Source organism: Aquarana catesbeiana, linkage group LG02 (genome assembly GCF_042186555.1).
Source record: "Aquarana catesbeiana isolate 2022-GZ linkage group LG02, ASM4218655v1, whole genome shotgun sequence".
NCBI lineage: Eukaryota > Metazoa > Chordata > Amphibia > Anura > Ranidae > Aquarana > Aquarana catesbeiana.
The window spans coordinates 701,014,343-701,039,004 of NC_133325.1; the positions used below are offsets into that span (position 1 = coordinate 701,014,343).

A 24,662-nucleotide genomic window follows, 5' to 3' on the forward strand; every position below is an offset into this window, starting at 1 on the left:
TTGCTAGTTTCAATGCTTGATTTGTAAGTATTTCACTTTTTTTTTTTTTTATATAAATCTATTGGGAAATTACTACACTATGTGGATTCTTCCACTTCTAATGTGTGTGGCTATTTACAGAGAGACATCCATCCATCTGCAAGCAACATAAAGCCATATTAGACCTCCTGTGTACTGAGTTCTGATTTTCTGATAAGCTGATCTATGTGGTGGTGACCAGGAGCACTGGAACTGGTGAAGGGGATGAAAGGATTAGGACTTCATAGTGGACCTTTTTCTGTTGGAATTTATTTTGTCTGGATTTTTCTGTAATTCACAGTTGATTTGCTAGAATGATGTATATGATTATTTAATGGATATTTAACAGCGCAACACTTTGTTTGTTCATATTAAATGTGGATATTGGGATATTCGGATATCTGTAAGTGCTGCTGTTATCACTGTTCTTTGTTAATAGTCATTTACTTTATTCAAATTTAACTGCACCAAGAGCAGTTTACTTTTTTACATTTTTATATTGTTCTAAAACTAGTGTACAGCAGAATGAGGTGCAAATGAGGAAGGAAGAGGAATAAAGAAACTTTGTTTCAAAAGACGGACAGTCTCTCCAAAACAGGGAAAGTTGGGACCTATGCTTTAGCCCTAAGCACTGAAAAATACTAAATAAGTAATCAGATTTTAGAGAAGTATTTGATTTTTCTTTGGTCTGTATCACTGTCAACAAAGCAATGCATCCCACAGCATTATGCAATGCGAAGCTAGAATTTTGAAGTTTTCTTTTCAGGACAATGTTGACATACACATTCAACGTTGTGTAACAGGTTTGGCCAGTAGTATAATGTCCCAGCCCCCAACCGAGTGTCTTCAACTTCATGTACATTCATGTTGCCTGATTACACAGCCGATAAAGCTTGCTACATCTACCCGACAAGCGATGGAAACAGATTTCTCAATTTTATAAGATATTTTTTAATCATATACTATTGAATTTTTGGCAAGATGACTTCAGAAGCCCCCAATCTCGTGGAGCCTAAAGATTTTATTTTTTCATCATTAGTGTCTATTAACCCAGTGTTTACGAAGCCTATGGATTCACATGTTACTGAAGGGTATGTACATTTGCTTTATAGTTACCTCCTAAAATGTAAGTTTATCAGAACTGGTTTATTAATGCTGCAGCAAAAAAAAAAAGGCACACCTGAGAGTTATCTGTAGCAAAAAAAAAAAAAAAAATCAGATCTAATCTTTTATTACTAAAAAATTTAAACAATGCTCTTGATGTTATATGCAGTATCTACAACTTTGCTCCTGTTTTCCTTTTTTTTTTTTTACAGTACTATGCTATCATTATTCTTTAGTTACCACAAAATTTGGAATATAACTAGGTTTACACTATTAACATGCCCAGGATAAAATATAAACGATTTTAGTTACAATTTCTTTGAATGTGGCATCTGAGTAATTCAAACTAGTATCTGTTTCACAGCCTTGCAAAGTTTGTCTGAGCTCGTGACGTAGAGCTGGGCTGAAACAAGCCGGTTTTTCCTTGAAAGAACAGCTAACAACACAATGAATAATGGGTGTGAATTTTGGGTGTATATAGGATTGTGAGTATCAAATGACAAATACAAGTGCTGCTATTGCTGACTTCCTGAAAAATACTAACCTGCTTGGCTGTTATGCAAATCCAAAAGCTTCTTTCTGAGTCACTGTCCCAAAACAAAATTGGAGTTCAGAGAATCAATGAAATTGCATAAGTACTTATCTGTATATTTGTTTCAAGATAGTGACCTGAAGTATAGAAGTAAGAGGATTAGCTTTGCAGCCAAGCATTAGCATGTTCAGAAGAGTTCCACAATGGCAGCCTTCGTGTTTCTTTTATGACAGATTGACATACAGTGCCTTGAAAAAGTATTCACACCCCTTGAAATATTCCACATTTTGTCATGTTACAATCAAAAACGTAAATGTATTTTATTGGGGTTTTATGTGATAGACCAACACAAAGCGGCACATAATTGTGAAGTGGAAGGAAAATTATAAATGTTTTTCAAATTTTTTTACAAATAAATAAGTGAAAAGTGTGGCGTGCATTTGTATTCAGCCCCCTTTACTCTAATACCCCTAACTAAAATCTAGTGGAACTAATTGTCTTCATAAGTAACCTAATTAGTAAATAGAGTCCACCTGTGTGTAATTTAATCTCAGTATAAATACAGCTGTACTGTGAACCCCTTAGATTGTCAGAGTTTGTCAGAGAACCTTAGTGAACCAAAAGCATCATGGAAGCCAAAAAATAAACCAGACAGGTCAGGGATAAAGTTGTGGAGAACTTTAAAGCAGGGTCAGGTTATAAAAAAAAAAATCCCAAGCTTTGAACATCTCGCAGAGCACTGTTCAATAGATCATCCGAAAATGGAAATAGTATGGCACAACTGCAAACCTACCAAGACATGGCCGTCCACCTAAACTGACAGGCCGGGCAAGGAGAGAATTAATCAGAGAAGCAGCGAAGAGGCCCATGGTAACTCTGGAGGAGCTGCAGAGATCCACAGCTCAGGTGGGAGAATCTGTCCACAGGAAAACTATTAGTCGTGCACTCCACAAATCTGGCCTTTATGGAAAAGTGGCAAGAAGAAAGCCATTGTTGAAAGAAAGCCATGATGTGGGGGACACAGCAAACATGTGGAAGAAGGTGCTCTGGTCAGATGAGACCAAAGTTTAACTTTTTGGCCTTAAAGCAAAACGCTATGTGTGGCAGAAAACTAACATTGCACATCACCCTGAACACACCATCCCCACCGTGAAACATGGTGGTGGCAGCATCATGTTGTGGGGATGCTTTCCTTCAGCAGGGACAGGGAAGCTGGTCAGAGTTGATAGGAAGATGGATGGAGCCAAATACAGGGCAGTTTTAGAAGAAAACCTGTTATGCCGCGTACACACGATCGGACATTCCGACAACAAAACCGTGGATTTTTTTTCTGAAGGATGTTGGCTAAAACTTGTCTTGCATATACATGGTCACACAAATGTTGTCGGAAATTCCAAACGTGAGAACGCGGTGACGCACAAGACATACGAAAAGCCGAGAAAAAGGAGGTTCAATAGCCAGTGCGGCTCCTTCTGCTTGATTCCGAGCATGCGTGAGCTTTTGTGTGACGGACTTGTGTACATGCGATCAGACTTTCCAACAACAAGTGAAGTTGGTGGAAAATTTGAGAACCTGCTCTCAAACATTTATGGCCGAAAATTACGACAGCAAATGTTCGATGGAGCATACACACGGTCGGACCTTCTGACAACAAGCTCACATCGAACATTTCCCGTCGGAAAGTCTGACCGTGTGTATGCGGCATTAGAGTCTGCAAAAGACTTGAGACTAGGATGAGGTTCACCTTCCAGCAGGACAACGACCCTAAACGTACAGCCAGAGCTACAAAGGAATGGTTTAGATCAAAACATATTCATGTGTTAGAATGACCCAGTCAAAGTCCAGACCTAAATCCAATTGAGAATCTGTGGCAAGCCTTAAACTGCTGTTCACAGACGCTCTCCATCTAATTTGGCAGAGCTTGAGCTATTTAGCAAAGAAGAACAGGCAAAAATTTCACTCTCTAGATGTGCAAAACTGGTAGAGACATACCCAAAAAGACTTGCAGCTGTAATTGCATGGAAAGGGCTGAATACAAATGCACCCAACACTTTTCAGATATTTATTTGTAAAAAAAATTGAAAACCATTTATTATTTTCCTTCCACTTTACTTATGTGCCACTTTGTGTTGGTCTATCACATAAAATCCCAATAAAATACATTTACGATTTTAGTTGTAACATGACAAAATGTGGAAAATTTCAAGGAGTATGAATACTTTTTCAAGGGACTGTAGAATAGAACTCAAACGGTGAATATTTGCTATATTATAGAGAATATCTAGAAGTGTAAAATTTGGGCTTAGCTGCAATCTGTACTGGGCCCTATGATTTCTAATGGTGGCCCTAATGATAGGCAGTGGCGTCTCCAGCTTTCATATTTAGGGGGGGCACATGGGGGGGCAGGGACAAAAGTAGGGGGGCAACTATAAAATGCAATTATATATATAATTTATATATATATATATATATATATATATATATATATATATATATATATATATATATATATATATATATATTTATCTATCTATCCTGGGGTCCTTTACTACGATCCCACAACGGGCCCTTTCACATGTACTGCAGTAAGCTCCCTTCCTACTGTATTGGGGCCCCCCAGGGTGGCAGAAAACAAGAGATATATGTAACCAGCATACCAAGAAAATATAAGGGTCCAAAGCAGTGGGAGAACTATCAGGGTTGCAAAGGTTGTCTTGCCACCGGGCCCTGGTGTTCTGCCACTGTGGGGTTTCCCAGCCTCCTCTTGCTGTCCTGCCCCTGCTATTGACAGCGCTAGTCTGGCATCTCTTGTAATTTACAGGCTGGTTCTCCTGTCCTAAGGATGGGAGAAATCAGTCTGTTTTTTCAGTAACTGAGAGTCCTGGTGGAGTCCTTCCTGCAACTCGCTCTTCTCCCTGCCAATAAGGATGCAGGGGAAGAAGCAGATCGGGCAGCCGTGGTTGTGTGAGCACTCACATTATGCAGTGTCAGCAAGCAGAGGGAGCAGGGAAGAATCACCCGCAGGAGCTGACTGGGGACGCTATCCCTCTCAATAGAGACTGTGTCACTCCAGTGGCGGCCTGAGTAAGATGTGGCGCATCCACTATGAATGCAAACAAAAAGGCATTGCCTTTTTGTAAAAAAAAAATTTTAATTGGGGGGCACATGGTGGGGCACAGCATAATGTTGGGGGGGGTCAGGGCCCCCTCTGACCCCCTCCCCTAGGGACGCCATTGATGATAGGACAGTGGAGAGGATAACTCTGATTCACTGCATCCACAGCCTGATTTGGCTGCACCCATTGGCAAAAAGAAAGTGCAGGGGGAGGCATTTTGGGAAAGTAGAAGTTATTGGTGGGGCCCATAAGCAGAAGCATGCAGAGAGAGCCAGCAGGGAGTGGGGAGCAAGTGACCTGCAGTACAGGAGATGTTGGGTGGAGAGAGGACTGCAGCAGAGAGTGTTGTGTACAAAATTAGGTGAGGCATGAGGAGTGAAAGCCAGGGAGAGAGCTGCTGTGCAGGAAAAAACACCTGGAAGCAATGGCAAAGCCTGTGTATACACAGAGGCAAAGCAGCTCTCTCTGTACACAGGACACCCCAATTAGCCAGAAGCTCAGCCCTTAATATAAAGAAAATTCCCTGTATAAACAGCCTTACAGATTGACCGCTTTAGAAACTAGACATTGAATCCTAATGCTGGCCATACACTATACAAAAAATCGGCTGAACCCGTTTTTGAAAAACGAAAATTCGGCCGCGAGCACAAACAATAGTGTCATCATGTAATGACTGATGAATCGTTCAGTGGACATAAATGAATGCATTTTTTGTTTTGTTTTTTTTACATATACCTAGTGCAGACAGTTTGGACGGGAAACACATTAACCTTTCAATTTATCGTTCGTTCGGCAGAAAATTTCCAAACTTGTCCTTCGTATTTTTGGCTCAAAAATGTCCCAATGATTATCGGTTCTTTGCCCATTAACTGACCGAAAAACGAACAAACTGTCTAAATGACCGAATTTCGGACGATTTTTCATATAATGTACGGCCAGCATAAGTCCAAGTTTACTATTTGCTTCACCGACAGATGTCCCTGCTGGGGGCACTGTATATACTGTATTTATACACTACAATTTGTCACAGCATGGTAGGCGTGCTAATTATTATTTCTGGGTACATAAGGCTGACCCCCCCCCCCCCCAGGAAAAAAATGATCTACAGCCCTGATGTGGGTATAAAGGCAGGTGTCCCAATACTTCTGGAAATATAGTGTATATATGCAGAGAGACTCCCTAGAGCATAACAACCAACCCAAGTGAATGTGCCCAGTTGGGGGGAGTGGATGGCGTCTCACATCACAGGCAGCAGATTCAGGCAGTCCTGTAAGTGCAGGAGACCTGAAACACTCCCCTGTCCTAAGCAGACCAGCAAAGGTAAAATACAGCTTATTAGGCTGTCAGGCAGCAAATTATATTAAAGTGGATGTAAACCCTCACATATCCCCAGTGAATTGAACATCCTCAGATGATACACAGAGATGAAACAAATCTCCCTACATAAGTTTTACATGTATATCTGCTGTCTTCAGCTTTCTACATTCTTTAGAAAGTGCACATCCTGTTAGAAATTTTTCTTCCTGTTTAAGCAGTGGGAGGGGAGTCTGTGCATACACTGTGTGAGAGCTGATTGGAGGAAAGGCACAGAACTCCACATAGGCAGAGGAACAAAGAAACTTTGTAGAGCTGTACTGTGAATAAATAAGAATCCCTGTTTATCTATCTCTAAGCTCCCTCCCCAACACAAATTTCCAGCTGCTTTTATCTCCTGTGTCCCAGAACTTATCAGAAGTTATCATGCTGATAACAGAGGAACTGAGCATCAGAAAGACACTGTTTGGAAAGAGATAAGTAATGCCGCGTACACACGGTCAGACTTTTCGTCTACAAAAGTCCAACGGACGCTGACGGACTAAAGCTGGCTGGTAATCCGATCGTGTGTGGGCTTCTCCGGACTTTCAACGGACTTTTTCAGCCTCAAATCCGACGGACTTTAGATTTGAAACATGCTTCAAATCTTTCCGACGGACTCGAGTCCGGTCGAAAAATCCGCTCGTCTGTATGCTAGTCTGACGGACAAAAACCCACGCTAGGGCAGCTATTGGCTACTGGCTATCAACTTCCTTATTTTAGTCCGGTGTACGTCATCACGTAAGAATTCGACGGACTTTTGTGTGATCGTGTGGGGGCAAGTCTGTTCGTTAGAAAGTCCGCCGCAAGTCCGTCGAAAGTCCGTCGAAAGTCTGTCGGACAGGCTGTCGGACTTTTGTAGCTGAAAAGTCCGACCGTGTGTACGCCCCATTAGACACTACAGATATATGTGCCTAGGTCAGATTTCATGAATGGGGTTTACGTCCACTTAAAAAATTATAATGCAGCTTATCAATCCTTTGATGTGGTGGCTGCATTTGTTTTCTTTATTACCATCTTTTTTTAGGCTTTCTGTCCTTTGTGTTCACCTGGTGATCTGGCTAATAATTCTGTTATTTTTAACTTCCTTCCTTCCTTTTAACTTTCTTGAACCAGAACTTCATAAACCCACTGATTTAACTGGTTCTCAAAACAGTTACATTTAAGGCATGCCAGGAATAACTGTAATGCCCTGCACACATGATTGGTTTTGCCGTCGGAATAAACTCTGAAGGTTTTTACGACGGAGTTCCGACGGAATTCCGCTCAAGCTGTCTTGCATACACACGGTCACACCAAATTCCGACCGTCCAGAACACGGTGACGTACGACGGGACTAAAAACAGAAGTTCAATAGCCAGTAGCCAATAGCTTCTGTCTCCTACTTGCTTCAGAGCATGCGTCATTTGTGGTGCGTCAGAACAGCATACAGATGAGCATTTTTTCCGATAGTTATTTGTTCCGTCCGAAAAATATAGAACATGTTCTCTATCTAAGTCCATCTGAATTTTCAATGGAAAAAGTCAGATGGGGTCGGAATATACGATGAAAAGCTCCCATCGGACTCTTTCTGTCGGAAATTCCACTCGTGTGTAGGCGGCATTACAGTAACTAATGTGCTTATGTCAGCTCTCAAACAAACTGTCAAGCCATCATGACTGGTGTCATAGCTGATCACATATGCAGCGCCGCGGCAACTGCAGATCAAACAGGGGAAGCTTCCTTACCTGTAAAGGATAGTAGGGTTTGGTTCCCATTTACCAGACTAGTTGTCCAGTAAAAGTGGCAGTTAGAGGGTTGAGACAAACCATTTTTCACTGACAGGGGTGCTTACAATGGTCTGCTTTTGTAAAACCTTCACCCCAAAGGAAAGACAAAAGCTTTAATTTGTTAGTCGAGTCCATCTAAATCTGCTAGTGAATCTAATGCCGCGTACACACGGTCGGACTTTTCAGCTACAAAAGTCCGACAGCCCGTCCGACAGACTTTCGACTCACTTTTGGCGGACTTTCAACAGACTTTCTAACGACCGGACTTGCCTACACACGATCACACAAAAGTCCAGATTCGTACGTGATGACGTACACCGGACTAAAATGAGGAAGTTGATAGCCAGTAGCCAATAGCTGCCCTAGCGTCGGTTTTTGTCCATCGGACTAGCATACAGACGAGCGGATTTCTGGGTCCGGCGGAGTTACGACATAAAGATTTGAAGCAAGTTCCAAATCTAAAGTCCGTCAGATTTGCGGCTGGAAAAGTCCGCTGAAAGTCCGGGGAAGCCCACACACGATTGGATTGTCCGCCGGACTTGGTCCGTCGGCGTCCGTCGGACTTTTGTAGCCGAAAAGTCCGACCGTGTGTACGCGGCATAACGCTACCCTCTCCCCAGACTGACAATGTTGCTGTCAAAGGATGTCTCTGATGCTCCTTCAACTGGAGTGGAGACACCCTAAGACAGAAAGGGGCTAATTTACTAAAACTGGAGAGTGCAAAATAAGGTGGGGCTCTGCATAGAAACCAATCAGCTTCCAGGTTTTTTTGTCAAAGCTTAATTGAACAAGCCAAAGTTAGAAGCTGATTGGCTACCATGCACAGCTGCACCAGATTTTGTAAACTGTAAACTCCAGTTTTGGGCCCCTTTCACACGACAAGCCCGCTCGGATCTGCCTGTCTTTAGGCGGATCCAAGCAGGCCATCCATTGACTCTTATGGGCAGGTGGATGTCAGCAGAGATGTGTCCGCTGACACCCATCTGCCATCCGATCTGCTCAAGACAGACGTATGGCGATACATCTGCCATCTGTCTTGGTGGATCGGATGAGATCTGATTAAAGCGGACATGCTGTCCGTTTTCGTCCGATCTCCTCATAGAGATCAGTAGGGCTCTGACGGGTCCCTATCCGCTTAGTGAGCAGAGACGGACCTGTCATCCGCCGCCTCAATGGAAATCAACAGAGCAATCTTCTGCTGAGCTGGCCGACTCCGCTGAAACAGATCCACTTCATGTGGAAGGGGCCTTAGTAAATCAACCCCAAAATGTCTTACTGGCCAGATCACTCTTTGAAATTAGGCCCCACTCACACATGCAGACCGTTTGTTTGACCAGTTCAGTCACTTTTTTTTCAAAGAAAAAATGGATGAAGTTTACATCAGTTTTTCATCTGTTTTTTTTTTACATCTGCCAGCTAGAGTCCTTAACCACTTGAGTCCCTGAGTCATTTTTTCATGCAAAAACGGACCGTTCGTCCGTTTACATCCATTTTTCTTCAAAAAAATGGATGTTGAAGGAAGCGGATGAAAAATTGATGAAAATAAATGATCATCTGTTTTTCCATAGGAATGCATTGATGTGTGTTTTTCATTCATCAACGGTCCGTATGTGTGAAAGGGGCCTACAGGAAAAAAGTTTAAAAAGGAAAATGAACACAGCCACCACATTTATGCCATGTAGACACGAGCGGAATTTCCGTCAGAAAAATCTTGGATGGTTTTTCTGGCAGAATTCTGCTCAAGTATTGGTAAGCTGCAATATATAAAAAAATGTAGCATTTGGGTTTAATAACACTTAACCGCTTCTTGTCCAGCCCATGTACATAAATGGGCAGATGGGATGCATGTAGGGTTGCCACCTCATCCCTTTAAACCCGAATACATATTAATTACACAGGTTCTGATGCTAATTGAATGCAGATAAGGCACTAGGTGAGTTTAATTAACACTTTGATCAGCCACAGAACCTGTGTAATTAATATGTGTTCGGTTTAAAGGGATGAGGTGGCAACCCTAGATGTATGCCAATACGGGTGGACATACCTGAACGTCCCCCTGCATCCTATGAAATGAAATTGGTCCTGTACCATGTGATTTCTGTTTCCAATCAAGACACAGTGAAAATGTAAACATAAGCCACGTGGTGCAGCTTCCTGCTTCTTCTCCTCACACAGTGATCTGTTTGTGAGAGGAGAAGGAGCCTATAAGGTATTTTAAAATTAGTTTTACCACAATGCCATCCACCTTAGTGTCCCTGATCACTGCCATCTGTCCTGTTTACGCATGCAGCGTGCCCTGATAACCATACAGTGTAGCTTGATCACCATACCAGTGGGTCCCAATCACCATCCCAATGGGTCCTGATTACTGCCATGCCAGTGTGCCCTGATCACCATCACACCAAATCTGATCCTTGCCATATCAGTGTGTCCTGATCACCATACCAGTGGGCTCTGATCACCACCATACCAGTGGGTCCTGATTGCCATATCATGGGGTCCTGATCACCACCATACCAGTGTGTCCTGATTGCCATACCATTGGGTCCTGATCACCACCATATAAGTGGGTCCTGATCGCCATACCAGTGGGTCCTGATTGCCAAACCAGTGGGTCCTGATCACCGCCATACCACATCCTGATCACTGGCATACCTGTGGGTCCTGATCAGTAACACTGCCATACCAGTGAGTTCTGATCACTGCCATACCAGTTGGTCCGGATCACCGCCATATCAGTTGGTCCTGATCACCGCCATACCAGTTGGTCCACAGTCCAGTCCTGGTGCTCCAGAGCCTTCAAAAATGTGATAAGTAGTCAGAAAGTTAAATGTGTAGTTTATGCTCCTAGAACGCCTGAAGGTGTTCATTGGATTGTGGGCCTTTTTTTGTGGCTAGGCTGTAAAAAAGTCTCACACATGTGGTATTGCAATACTCAGGAGGAGTAGCAGTTTGTTTTTTGGGTGTAATTGTAAGTATGCCTGTGCTATAGGACATGTGAAACAGGATGGCCTCACACTCCACTGAAAACACCTAAAGCTTTACTGAAGATTCAGGATAAAACCATGACAGCACAGTATGATTAAGTGCTGCTGTGAGTGAAAAGTGTTAACCTTCCTACCAATTTTTGCTTGTGTGCTGTCATTGTTTTATTCTGAATCTTCAATAAAGTTTTTGGCATTTTCAGTGTAGTGTGGGGCCATCCTGTTTCACATGTCCTCCATCTCTTCGAGGCAAGCCGGGCGGGCACCTTCATCTGTGAATGGTATATGGATTTAACTGTACTCACCTTGAGTGGTGTTACCCCTTTCTGTGTGGACTATGCTTGTGCTGCTTGTGAGAATTAACTTGTTAAAATGACAATTTTGAAAAGAAAAAAAAACTTATTTACTTCTATCATTTTCCAAAATGTTTGGCAAAAAATTACAACTTCAAAAACTCACCATGCCTCTTACTAAATACTTTGAACTGTCTACTTTCCAAAAAAGGGGTCATTTGGGGGGTATATGTACTGTCCTGCCATTTTAGGGTCTCAAGAAATGAGGTCAGTACATCAGAATTGATCAATTTTTCAAATATACATACCAAAGTTTGTAGACTTTCACACAGACTAAATAGTATACACTGTATAATATACACTGATTTGGTTTATTTATACCAAAAAATTTAGCAGAATACATTTTGGCCTAAATTTATAAAGAAAGGTTATTTATTTCCTAAATTTTATAACAAAAACTAAGAACAAAGCTTTTTTTTTTCAAAATGTTTGGTATTTTTTTGCTTATATAGCAAACAATGAAAAACTAGTGGTGATTACCACCAAAAGAAAGCTCTATATGTCTCAAAAAAATTATAAAAATTTCATTTGGGTACAGTATTGCATGCTTGAGTAACTGTCATTCAAAATGTGAGAGCGCTGACAGTTGACAATTGGCCTGGACTAGAAGGGGGTAAAAGTGTTTGGACTTGAGGTGGTCAAAGAAGGTTAATGCATGGACATTCTGTATGCTTGCAGTTATCCCTTAACTGAAAACTTGTCATGTTATAATGGAGTGTACCTTTAACAAGCTAAAATGTGCCCTCAGGCAGTCCATAGATTATGCAATTTTCATTCCTGCCACCACAGTTTGGTTTGTACGTAAAAAAAAGGAAAACCTAAATAACTGTGAACATATCTATTTAGTAGATTATTTTGCTATTAGTACATTGAAGTAGATGTTTGTTAAAATGTTTGTTTTTCATATAAAGTGATGGAAAACACGAAGAGATGGATTCGCCTTGTTCACCTGTCGATGAATCGGTTCGCTTTCTTCTAGAAGAAAATAGCAGGTAATGATCTGGGAAAATTAGATTTCATTTGCCAAATTGCCATGACAAAATTTCAGTAATCATACAGTAAACACATATTGCAATGGGTTGCTCAAAGGATTAATAAAACAGAGTGTAAAATTGGAAAGTGGCTTTTTGATTCGATTGTTTTCAGCGTTTCTTTTCAACAATACACTTTAAGGAAAAATATTAAAACATTATTTTGGTGAGATCATGCAGAAATGACCTGCTGTATTGTTTTATCTCAGTTGTTGAGATAAATGTATTATTAATGTAGCGCTGGTAGATTTATGATCTACCATCTGATAGGTAAATTTAGTGAATTGCTCGTTAGAGGAAGATAGATTAGCCTCTGTTCCAGCTTGGCTGACGTTGCATGTGATTCCACACTGAGCCGGTGGATGTTGTTGTTACCCTTAGCTGGTGTTGGAAAAGCAACGTGTCGAAGCGTATGGGTGCTCCTCTGTCCCGGAGAAAACTCGGTGGAGGTGGTCCTCTGAGTTGCATTCTGGGAGAGGGTATTTATGGGACAGACGCCATGTTTAGGGTTTTTTTTACAGCCACCTGCTGGCCCTCATAGCCAACAGGTATGCATTAGAGTACCACCTCGTGGTCCTCCGTTCCAGAGGCCCGCGTCGCTGCGGCGAGTGGGTGGGCCTAGAAGCCTGTCTGGGGCCTACCACAGCAGCCGAGGAATGGTCCTGAGCTGTCTATCCAGAGTGAAGAAGCTGGACAACCGAGGAGATCCCAGGAGAGGACCCGTCATGGAAGGATCATGCAGAGTGCTGGTATGGAGAGGGGCCTGGTGACTCGGTTGGAGGACGTATCCTGAAGTAGTCTTATTACATAGTACTGCCGAGTTGGCTTAGAGGTCCAAGTACTGTGTCTGACATTCACCGCAAACCAATACATCCTGTGGCAGAGGATTATACGGGTTTATTCCAAGCAAGTCTGTGGCAGAGACTTTTGTTTGTGCTACGTACTGGCTGCTAGGCCAGAGAGAGAGGCCTATCCAGGCGAGCAAAGATCGTGTCCCACAAGGTGATTGCATACAGTATTCAACTTTAAAGGACGTTCTAAAGAATCCTAAAGAAAGGTATTTGAGCTTCCCTGCAGCTTTCCTCCTGCCTCTTTCCTGCTACTTCCTTCGTTATTTGGTTCAATAAAGCATTGAAAACGTACTCAAGTGTTGGTGCTTGTATCGTCCAGAGGTAAACTCAATGGAACCCAAGGACCGGTGCCGATGAAACAGAGGTATCGAGAGTGAAGGTAACAGCCCGCTTAAACCAGCAGCTCCACCGAGAGTTAGTGCTACATGTGGGGGCGTTGTCCGGGATTTGTTGACCATCAATTCTCGCAACCCAGAGAGGTGTTTCACCGGGAGTTTATGGTGAGAGCTGGACTTTGTCAATTTTTCAGGAAGAGAAGAGGTTAAAAGTTGCAGGACTTTATTTCTGAATGTGTAGGCGTTGTGCGCCAGTGAAAGCCCGGGAGCTACGTGATCAGAAGAACAAGTGGGAGGAGCCTGCTCTACTTGATACCGCATGGGACGCGTGTATGTGTTTGGCGCCAGAGAAGGAGAGAGGCCTCGTGATCGTGCTGAGAAGATCAGAGTGTGGCCATGTCTTTTTCAGCGATGCAGCCAATTATGGGACCAAGAATGTTCCCTGCGAGCACCATGTCGAGTACTGTGCTGACCGGAACCCTGCTTACAGATACTGGTGTTCGTCTGAAGCCGCAGGGGAGGTTTGTTCTGTATACCTCAGGAGATATTGAAGGGCTGGGCATGATCTGTCACAGATGTGAAGGACTGGCCGTACATCTGCATCCATTTGGCCGATGTCCGCAATGTAGAGAGTATTTGTTTGTGGTGGAGCAACCTACCATGTCGCCCCGTGCCAGGGCTGGTCTGGGACAAAAGTTTGGCCCTGGACTTCATCCAGACCGGCCCACTTTAATTTTGCAAGCACAAAAACAGTATATAAACTGTACGCAATTGCGCAAAAAAAGCCCCCCTTACGTCCCTAGGAAGCCCCCCTTACATCAGTGTTCCCAGACAGCCCCCCACTTACATCAGGGGCCCCAAAGAGCCCCCCCTTACATCAGGGTCCCCATATAGCCTTCCCCTTACATCAGGGTCCCCAGAGAGCCCCTCTTACATCAGAGTCCCCAGAGAGGCTCTGCCTTACATCAGGGTCCCCAGAGAGCCTCCCCCTTACATCCAGGTCCCCAGAGAGCATCTCCCTTACATCAGGGTCACCAGAGAGAGAGCAGGCACTGAGAGCTGCCTGCCCGCTCTCCAGCTCTACGTGCTGCCCGCCGCTCGGCTGCAGAGAGCCCATGGCCTGGTAGTGGTCCGGGACCCTGTGGTTTGGGACTCCTGGTCTGACTCTGGGCTATGGGCCCCAGATTCTGGGCTATAGCCCCAAAAGTCCCCCCTAGCGATGCCACTGGCTGTCACTGAAACCGGCCCACTGAACCATCGGCCCACCGGGAAACTCCCGGTAGTCCCGATGGCCAGTACATGCCTGCCCCGTGCTTATCGAATGGATTGGGCAACAGGTATCGCCACAGTAGAAGCTTCTGCTGCTACGGAGAGAGAACGGCAGGTCATCACTTTGCCTGTTGTTGCCGAGAATGTTCCGGAGAGAGACACTGCTGTTGCCGTCTCATCAGCGGACATTGCTTTGAATTCTGCGTCCACCACTCCTGTCTCTGTTGTACCTGTTCAGAGGAAGGTGGGATATGTGAAGGCTTCCCGCGGCCGTGGCCAAGGCCTACCCCAGAGGCTACCCGAACTGGATCCAACAAAGTCCACGACAGGAACGGGTAAGCAGCTGATGGGAAATGTATCTGGGACTGTAAATAAGTATCTGCCAGCGGAAGAGCTGGGAGATTCGGAAATAGAATCCTTGTCGGATCTTTCCGGTGATGATGACCTATTTGAGACTATTTCACAAGAGATGTTATGGGCACAAGGCGAAGACATCGCCTCTGCTATGACTTTCCCTGAATGGACAGCCCTGAGTTCTGGGAAGACATCACCCTGTGTGGAGCCACACAGCACTGTAAATGAGACATTATCAAAAGTTGTTAGTTCACTACAGACACCGGCTGGGTCTATGGTGAGTAAATCATTGGATTCCTGTGTGCCTCCCGGCATGGGAAAAAACAGATCCTTGCCCAAACTTGCACGTTTGCAGAGAATGTTGAACAAGCGTGTAGCTACGGAATATGGTTTGGAGTTCCCTTATGTCCCTCAGGACATAATGCAAGTGATTGAAGTTAACCGGGAACTTTGGTACAGTGAAGCTGTTTGGGACTAATTGTCTGTGCCTAAGCCTTTCCGAAAGACTGGATGTTCTGTTAAAATGGATGAACGTTTTAGTGGATGTTTTATGCACTGGAACTTCGGTCGGCACATCTATGCTGACAAAGTGGTCATCTGCAGGCCCGGAAAAGATGACGTTGTATATTTCATTACCACAGTAGATAAACTGGGAAAGACACTGACCTTGCCAGATCCCCGGTTTTATTGGTGATTATGGACAAAAGAACTTTGGAGTTAGTTAGTTAGTGTCAGTATAAAGAGATCTTCGTGGTCAAGATCTGGATATTCATCTCAGTGTTTCAAATCCAAGGACTTCTTTTTGCTAGCCGGATTTCTTTCATTTGAGGAGAGGAAAACATTTTTATACAGGGATAGACTCCTAAAGATTATTTTGATATAGATTATGGGAAGAGAGTCTCATTTTTAAATGAGGCTTTGCTCCTGAAGTTGTACAGGATATATGTGTGTTTAATATGTTTTCCTTTTCAGGAACCATTTGACCTCCTATCAAGCTGTTAGGCTTTTCAGCTAGATAGATAGTGAGGTTATGTACAGTCATAGGATGGTTTTGTTTACGGACGTGAACATATTGTTTTATAGATGTTAATCTAATAATGTCTTTCCACTGTCTTTCCTTCTTCTTTATCTAATCCAAGTTTTAAGCTCAAATACCTGCTCCCAGGCTTGGGAGTTATTATCATTATTTTTGGACAGACGTTGGGGACAACGTCTATTGTAGTGGGGGGAGTATGTAGCGCTGGTAAATTTTTGATCTACCATCTGATAGGTAAATTTAGTGAATTGCTCATTAGAGGAAGTTAGATTTGCCTCTGTTCCAGCTTGGCTGACGTTTCGTGTGATTCCACACTGAGCCGGTGGGTGTCGTTGTTACCCTTAGCTGGTGTTGGAAAAGCAACATTCTAAAGAATCCTAAAGAAAGGTATTTGAGCTTCCCTGCAGCTTTCCTCCTGCCCCTTTCCTGCTACTTCATTCATTATTTGGTTCAATAAAGCATTGAAAACGTACTCAAGTGTTGGTGCTTTTATCGTCCAGAGGTAAACTCAACGGAACCCTAGACTCGGTGCCGGTGAAACAGAGGTATCGAGAGTGAAGGTAACAGCCCGCTTAAACCAGCAGCTCCACCGAGAGTTAGTGCTACATTAACTTACAGCTTTCACTATACAGTCCTTCAGTGCAGCATTCCATGGTAAACATTAGGTATCACCATAATTGGTTAATGTAGAACTAAAGGCAAAACATGTTTTCATTTGGATAGCGTTAAGCCCTATACACACTATCAGATTTTCTGCTGATTTTTTCCTTCAGATTTACCAAAACCATATAATATGAGGTCAAACCCTAGGAGTTTCAATTTGTATGCAATCAGGCAGGCCCTTATAGTACATGGTTTTGGTAAATCTGAAGACAAAAATCAGCAGAAAATCTGATAGTGTGTATGGGGCTTAACCTCCCTGGCGGTATGATTATTTCGGATTTTAGGTGCTGAAAGTGGTACAATTATTTTGCATGGAAATTTGGCGTTTTATATTGTAGGCCTGTAATTCTTAACAATAACACACTTAAATCTGTCCACCAAGAGTCTAGTAGATATCCCGGGTATGATGAAGTTTGAAACACAAAAACATAAATTATAATATAATAAATAAATATAAATAATTAAAAAAAAAAAATAATATAATAATAATAAAATAAATTTCCCCACGATTCACTATCGCTCAATTCTGCAAGTGTTCTAATTTACTATCGCTGTTTTCTAGCTGATCTAAAGCCACTTTTGACATAAAGGGACACTTTTTGGTTGCTATGGACAATCTCCAGTTTCCAGGCAGAAAGAACAGTATATATCATATAAAACTGCATGCAGGGCATTGGACAAAGCACTGGGGACAAAAGGAAAGTGAAATAATTTCATACAGTACTGTAATCTGTAAGATTACAGTACTGTATGTGTTATGATTTTTACATTTTTTTTAATTTGCCGCCAGGCTCCGCCCCCGTGCGTCGCGCTGCTCGCAGGGAATGGAGACTGGCACAGAAAGGCTTCGGAGGAGACACAGCCCACGGACACTGCGGGGGACATCGCAGGATCCTGGGGACAAGGTAAGTAAAGCCGCACCAGGATCCTGCAATGTAATCCCGAGTGTGGCTCGGGGTTACCGCTAATGGGACTGAAATTTAACCCCAAGCCACACTTGGAATTACCGTCAGGGAGGTTAAGGGAGGGTTATAACCCCTGTCAGTTTTATTTTTGCCATCTGTTTACCATTGGGGGACTTCACTTCCTGTCCAATTGCCAAAATAGAAAGTGATGGATTGATGGTGTCACCAGCGACAGCAGAACTAATGTCTCCAGTGGGAAATTTCCCCACTATTGCTGTTCTGGTGACAACCCAAACACTTTCAGTGATTACGATAAACATGACAAATAAACAGGGTCAATCTCTCTAACGGGGACACAAATAGCAATAAAAACCTGACAGGGGTTCTAATCCCTTTCCACTCTATGCAAAACTAAAACAAGGTTTGCCTTTAGTTATACATGAATGGTTATATTGTTATCCTGCAATTGTCATAAGGTATAGTGGGCCTGTTACTAGCAGGGAACAGCGAATGGTCATCGAAAGACAACTTGCCAACGTCATCGAAAGCCAAAATCATGAGCTGAAATAAGAGTCAGACAGACAACAGTATAACTGAATTAAAAAAAAAAACTGGACAAGATGGAGAGCGTGACATCACTGTCCTGCCAGGGATCCAGAGACAAGTAGAGATCACTTCCTTTATCCATACCTGGAATTGTTCTTTAAAATATCAGCGTCGGTGAATTAATATGAAGTAATGACATACTGTAAGTTAAGTAGTGTGTATGCAATTGGATTGTAGAAATGGAAGAAATGAGAAGAATAAAGGTTATAAGAGGGAAGGGGGATAAGGTGCTTAAGGAGAGAAAGGGAAATTGGAAAATTTTGGGCCAAGGCAATCACACACAGCTGACGGATTTTAAGTGTCAGGTTCTGAAGGGATAACATGAGCCCATCGTTACCATTCATAGGTGTAGCATCCTCTAGTCTGTGTGCTAAATGTTAGAGTAGGTAACTTTAGTGGCTCAGGGCTAAGCCTGAGCTGTGAATCTGGGTCAGGGTTCAGTGACTCATCCTATCAGCCTCTCTGGTGCCCTCCCCCCCTGTTTTCTGGGACACTGGAGAATGTTCTAGACATAGTAGGTGGAGGTAAGGAGGAGCTGCTTGGAATATTTATGAGGGCCTCAGCCAATCCCCAGTAAAGGGCTGGCAGGAGGCAGGCCCCCTCACAAATAGGCATGAGTCATGCCAGAGGGGCAGTCAGGTGAAAGATGGAGATGGAGTGCTGAGGAGGCTGTCGGTGGCCCTCGAGGGTGGCCCCTAGTCTGGGGGGGCGGGGCTCGGGTGCTGGAAGGATCCTGCCAAAATACATGGAGGCACAGGAGCAAGAGAGAGGACAGCAGGAGCAGGTCAGCACTACTGGAAGATCTCCTGAGAGTCGAGCCAGGTGGGCTGGTGAGTGTCAGACTGAAGGACTGTGGTAGTGAAGTTAACCTGGAGGGCTATTGAAAGGGGCAGCTGCAGCCAGGTGGGTTGGCATTGCCTGAAGAGGTGGTGCTCACATCAGTACTCACAGGAGTGATACAAGTTAGACACTATAAATTCTTGCTACACAACTAAGGTGCCTCGGGTTCCTGCCTGTAATGGACCATTGCTTCTAATTTGACTGTCAGATCTTCACAATGATCCAGCTGGGTTTTGCAAACAAGTGAGTGCTGGAGGAAGAAGTGGAGCTATATATGGAGACTGGATATAGAGCAGTGATGGCGAACCTTGGCACCCCAGATGTTTTGGAACTACATTTCCCATGATGTCCATGCACTCTGCAGAATAGTTGAGCATCATGGGAAATGTAGTTCCAAAACATCTGGGGTGCCAAGGTTTGCCATCACTGATATAGAGACTGTATATAGAAAGAGTGTCCCTGAATTTGTTGTTGAAGTCAAGTGGGCATCCCGCAACCTCCCTTCCCTAGCCAAGTTATTATCCCTCAATAAATAACAAAAACAAAGTCATGGATTGTTCTCTGACTCTGGATTGCCTGTAAAAATTTGAGGTGCCTGGCTGTGGAGGGTGGGCAATCTGAGTTCATCTACGGCCCTAAAAGAGTGTGCTACATGGGTAAATATGATAGCCAGGGGAACCATATTTTCAGAAATTGGACGAGTATCCTGGAAAATAACTGCCATTTTTTCAATTATCACCATACATTTAATTCTTATAGGTTTTTAGTCTAATGCCCCGTACACATGGTCGGATTTTCCAACAGTAAACAACAACAACAAAATCCGTTCTTGTAAATTCCGATCGTGTGTACACAATTCTGACGCACAAAGTGCCACGCATGCTCAGAACCAAGCAGAAGAGCAGCACTGGCTATTGAACTTCATTTTTCTCGGCTCATCGTACGTGTTGTACGTCACCGCGTTCTTAATGTTTGGAATATCTGACCAACTTTGTGTGACCGTGTGTATGCAAGACAAGTTGGAGCCAACATCCGTCGGAAAAAAAAACATGGATTTTGTTGTCGGACTGTGCGATCATGTGTATGCGGCATAAGTGTTCTCTCTATTGTCTGTCTAGTTGCCATAAATATAACTATAACTAGTTTCGTTTGAATTCCTTTTTTAGACAGTGAAGGGAGGAGTTAGAAGGTGTAGAACGGCTTCCAAAGAATATCTACATAAATTCTGATGTCTCTTACATATCTGAATGTTTCATATCCTTATTATGAGGAATATATAGAAATGTTAATTGTGCCTAAGCAGTACTCAGAAAAATGCTCCCTTTGTTCAAATGTTCTCCTAAAAAATAGTGTTGTATTTCCTGATATATGTGCCTAGGCCAGTGATGGCGAACCTCGGCACCCCAGATGTTTTGGAACTACATTTCCCATGATGTTCAGGTACACTGCAGAGTGCATGAGCATCATGGGAAATGTAATTCTAAAATATCTGGGGTGCCAAGGTTCGGCATCACTGGCCTAGGCACTAATGTGCCTATCTGCAGTTTGAGATCTAAGGCAGCTGGAGGAAGAAGGGGAGCTGTATATGGACTCTGCTAATCTCATGAGATTTGGTGATGTCACTACTGTGCTGCTCACTTCTTGCTGGAGGCTCAGACCTGATGAAGCAAAGCCTTGCCTCTACCGAGATCTACCGAGATGGTCGCTTCCGCAAAGAGACAGTGCAGAACAGGGCATTGGAAGTCAGTAATGGTGAAAGATCAGCTGCAGGGAGACCGCAAGTAATACTTGAAGCAGAACTTCAGCCATTTTTTCATCTTTCCATCTATTAAATCTTCAGCCCTTGTTGTTTTAACTTTGGATAGTAAAACATTTTTTTTCTGCCAGTAAATACCTTATACAGCCCACTTCCTGTTTCTTGTCTGGTAAAAAGCCTAGGCCTATGACATCATGCACAGCTCTCCCCCTCACTCTCGTGAGAGTTTGCCAAAAAGGGGGGGGGGGGTGAGTCATAAGAGGGCCAATGAGAGCTGCAGAGCTGGAGGTGTGCCTCTGTGTGTCTATTTAAATCCAGGAAGTGAACAGGCAGCAGCTTCAGCTGCCCACAGTTAAAATGGTTGCAGCCAGACTCAGTGGAGGGAGATTTCTGCAGCATTTTTGGCAAGTACAGAATCACAGTATATATAAAATAATATGCAAAGTGGTTGGAGGGAAGCTTCAGAATGGCAAAGATGTTTTTATTACAAATTATGTGAGCAGACTGCAGTTCCTCTTTATGTGTATTCCTTAATTCTAATCCCCATCCCAACATCTATGACATTACTGATTAAATTTTTTGTCATGAATGAGGCTTTGGAAAGACATACATATTACATTTTAGTATCTTTTTTTTTTTGGCTTGTATTCTGCTTTGTGTGCTTGGAGCTATCAGTATTCAGTAAGGTTTGGGGTGTGCGGGGGGTAGTCCATAAATTGTTAATAATGTTTAATAATTTTAAAAAATACAGTACATATACATGGTTGATATGTTATGAAATAATTTTGTATTCCTGAGTGATATAGTATTGCATCTAAAGGAATTCTACTAAGTATAATATCTATCTTTTTTTTATACCATTTTAGGGAAAATGAGCCATCGAATGCAAATCATGAAATACATAATCATGAAATACTTTTATTGTCTGCTGTTTCTGATGGAGACAAGGAGTTGTTAACGAGGCTTCTCAAAAACATTAAAGACAGGTCCTCTAGCTTTTCAAAGTCTGGTGCTCAAGGTAATACAAATGAAATAACATTATCAAACTAATAATGAGAAAATAGTCTTTTGTGTTGTCAGTACATACTACAGTAAATTTCAAACGTTATTGTATAAAGTTGAAATGAGTTCATTCTCAGATAGCAAGGGTAACTTGCCACAAATTTATGGCAGTGTTGAATTGTAAGTCTGTCAACTTTCTGCACATTTTCATTGGCAAGTTGTACACTTGCAGAACACTTGAAGCACAAGTTCTAGTTGACACTTTTCCAATTTGTAGCAAATTTGTGTGGCAAGTCTCTAGCAAGAACAAAGTTGCAGTGGGGAGTCTACAGAAAGAGCTCTGCAAGTCACAGTGACCCCTGTGGTGGGATGACTGTTGCACAACATAACTGAACCAGAACTTGCAGCAGACTTGCAGAATGTTTGCAAAGAAAGTTGATCTGGAGTCATGCAATGCGGACTTGCTGCAATTGTGCAACAAGCCTGGCAAGTCTAGCAATAGCTTAGCAAGTCATTTTAAAACTTTCAGCTCAATTGCTTGCTATTTGGCTGAATCCAACATAATGAAAGGGCTGCACACACAGCTTTTAGATAAGGTGTGATCAGGCCAATAAAGTCATATTACTTACTGAAATTCAGCCTGTATGAAATGATGCTGACCTATCCCACACTATCCACAAATTGACAGTTGTAGAATGTCTGTAAGCTTTTCCCTGCGTTTCAGCTATAGAGGGCCAATCCTCATATAAATACATATGTCATATAGGACGTCATACGTCACTCTGGTTCTGCACTGCTCCACTACAGCAGCAAGGGACCATTAGAGCAAGCCTACACAGGCAAGTTTTATTCCTCACTCTGCTAAACCCTGCTCCTTTTTATCAATGATTTGTCATTGATTGAAAATACTTAAAGCCGAGCTCCACCAAAAAGCGGAAGCTCCGCTTGTTCGCACCCCTCCACTGCCACATTGAGCACTTTTTAGGGAGGGCAGATATATCTGTCCAAACTAGGTACCCGCCTCCACTTCTGAGTAAGATCGCCACGCAACGATGCAGCAATTTATGAAATTTCTGGCCCCTCCTCCTTTCCTCTGTCTTCTGGTAGACACACAGATCCCGGAAGACAGCGGGATCATTCAGAAAGCGCAGCGTGATTTGCGCATGCGCAGTAGGAAACAGGCTGCGAAGCCACAAGGCTTCACTTCCTAGATTGCCTTAGTAAGGATGCCACCGGCACCTGAAGCTGATGGACGATGGGCTAGGGGCGCTGACATCGCAGGATACCTGGACAGGTATTTTTTTAATACAGGCTGGAACTCCACTTTAACTACCATAACATACCTGTACATATCTGGCAGCTGTAGGGATCTGAGTTACTATTTCCTTTTGACAGGAATTCCAGTCAACAGAAAAGTCCTTGAAACAAGCCCTTTAAAAATTAGCAGGTACAACATGGATGGCATTATGCTCTTATTAAGTAAACAAGTAGAAGGAGCAAAACACTGGTTTTGTAACCCATACCATCCCTTCAAATTATATTGGCCTAACTTCAGCAAAGTTAAATTGTTTTGTTGAAATGGTTTACTCCACTTTGTTGCAGCTGTACTAAGGCTTGCCACTACTTTCCCACAACTAACTGATGGTTTGGAGGAGTAATACTGAACAACACTTGCTACATAGATTGCAGGAACAAGCGATAGCTATCGATGGTATCAATAATATCAATGATAGCATTAGCTTTCTGAAGTGTATAGAATGCACTATAACAAGCTCTGGGTCCTGCTCTAGTCTTGATGAGATGAGGACTCTAGAGCAGTATAGCATGGCGCTGCAGAAACCGCAGAGATTAGTCTCGCTGTGGGGCGGAATGGAGGATAGGGGAAATAAATCTCCTTATTGATCCCCTAGACACAAATGAGCGATAAACCCTTGCAGTGTTAGCACAGCCCCAATGAAAGGGATCATTTTTTATTTGCCCGGCATTGGGGTTTTTAAGGCAGATAGAAACACCAAAAGTCCAGCTCAGCACAATGGCAGCTGAAGGCTCCCAGTGTGTCCCCACACCAGTTTCAACAAGGCTTTAACCCTGGGATTGTTTAATGTGATTGGTGAGGATATGGAACAATGTCAATGGCACAATAAAATGATAATGTGATAAGACCTGCCCAAGTCGTAAAAAAAATATTACAGCTTGTATTTTATTTCAGATTATCTTTTGAATAAACTAACAGCAAAGGACACTGGGAAAACATGTTTGATGAAAGCGTTATTGAATATAAACAGCAACACCCCTGAGATAGTGCGTATCCTCATTTCATTTTCTGAAAATAATGGATTCTGGGACCAATTTATTAATGCTGAATACACAGAGGAAAATTACAAAGGTAATTTAAAGTCTGGGTGTCTTTATGGAAACGTATTGTTCTTATGTTGAGATGTAAATCATTATACTTCTTTTCCACTCTATGTTCTGCATGGGGAGAAGTACTGTGCAGCCCTAACTTTTAACAGTGATAAAACATTATCCAATAATTAAAGTATAACTAAAGGCAAAACTTTTTTTTAGTTTTGGATAGAGTCGAGAGGGATTAGAACACCTGTCAGTTTTTATTGCTGTCTGTGACTCTTTTAAGGAGATACACCCTCTCTATTTGTCCTGTTTGCCATTATCATTGAAAGTGAAAGTAAAAGAAGATTACACATTTTGGGTTGTCCCCAGAAAAGTAATAGAGGGGACATCTTCTAATAGGAACCAGTGGCATCTGGTGAAGTTTTAGGATGGGG

General features: G+C 42.8%; 1 protein-coding gene across 2 annotated transcripts in view; it reads left to right on the forward strand.

Moving 5' to 3' along the window:
• The first annotated feature begins 839 nt into the window (after positions 1–839).
• LOC141129114 (transient receptor potential cation channel subfamily V member 3-like) overlaps positions 840–24,662 on the forward strand; it is a 103,060-nt gene continuing 79,237 nt past the window's right edge. For both annotated transcript variants that reach the window (XM_073616917.1, XM_073616918.1), the window contains exons 1-4: positions 840–1,109; positions 12,140–12,220; positions 21,741–21,892; positions 24,086–24,262. In XM_073616917.1, the coding sequence (XP_073473018.1) occupies positions 1,000–1,109; positions 12,140–12,220; positions 21,741–21,892; positions 24,086–24,262 (520 nt within the window). In that variant the 5' untranslated portion in view covers positions 840–999. The remainder of the gene's footprint in view (positions 1,110–12,139; positions 12,221–21,740; positions 21,893–24,085; positions 24,263–24,662) is intronic.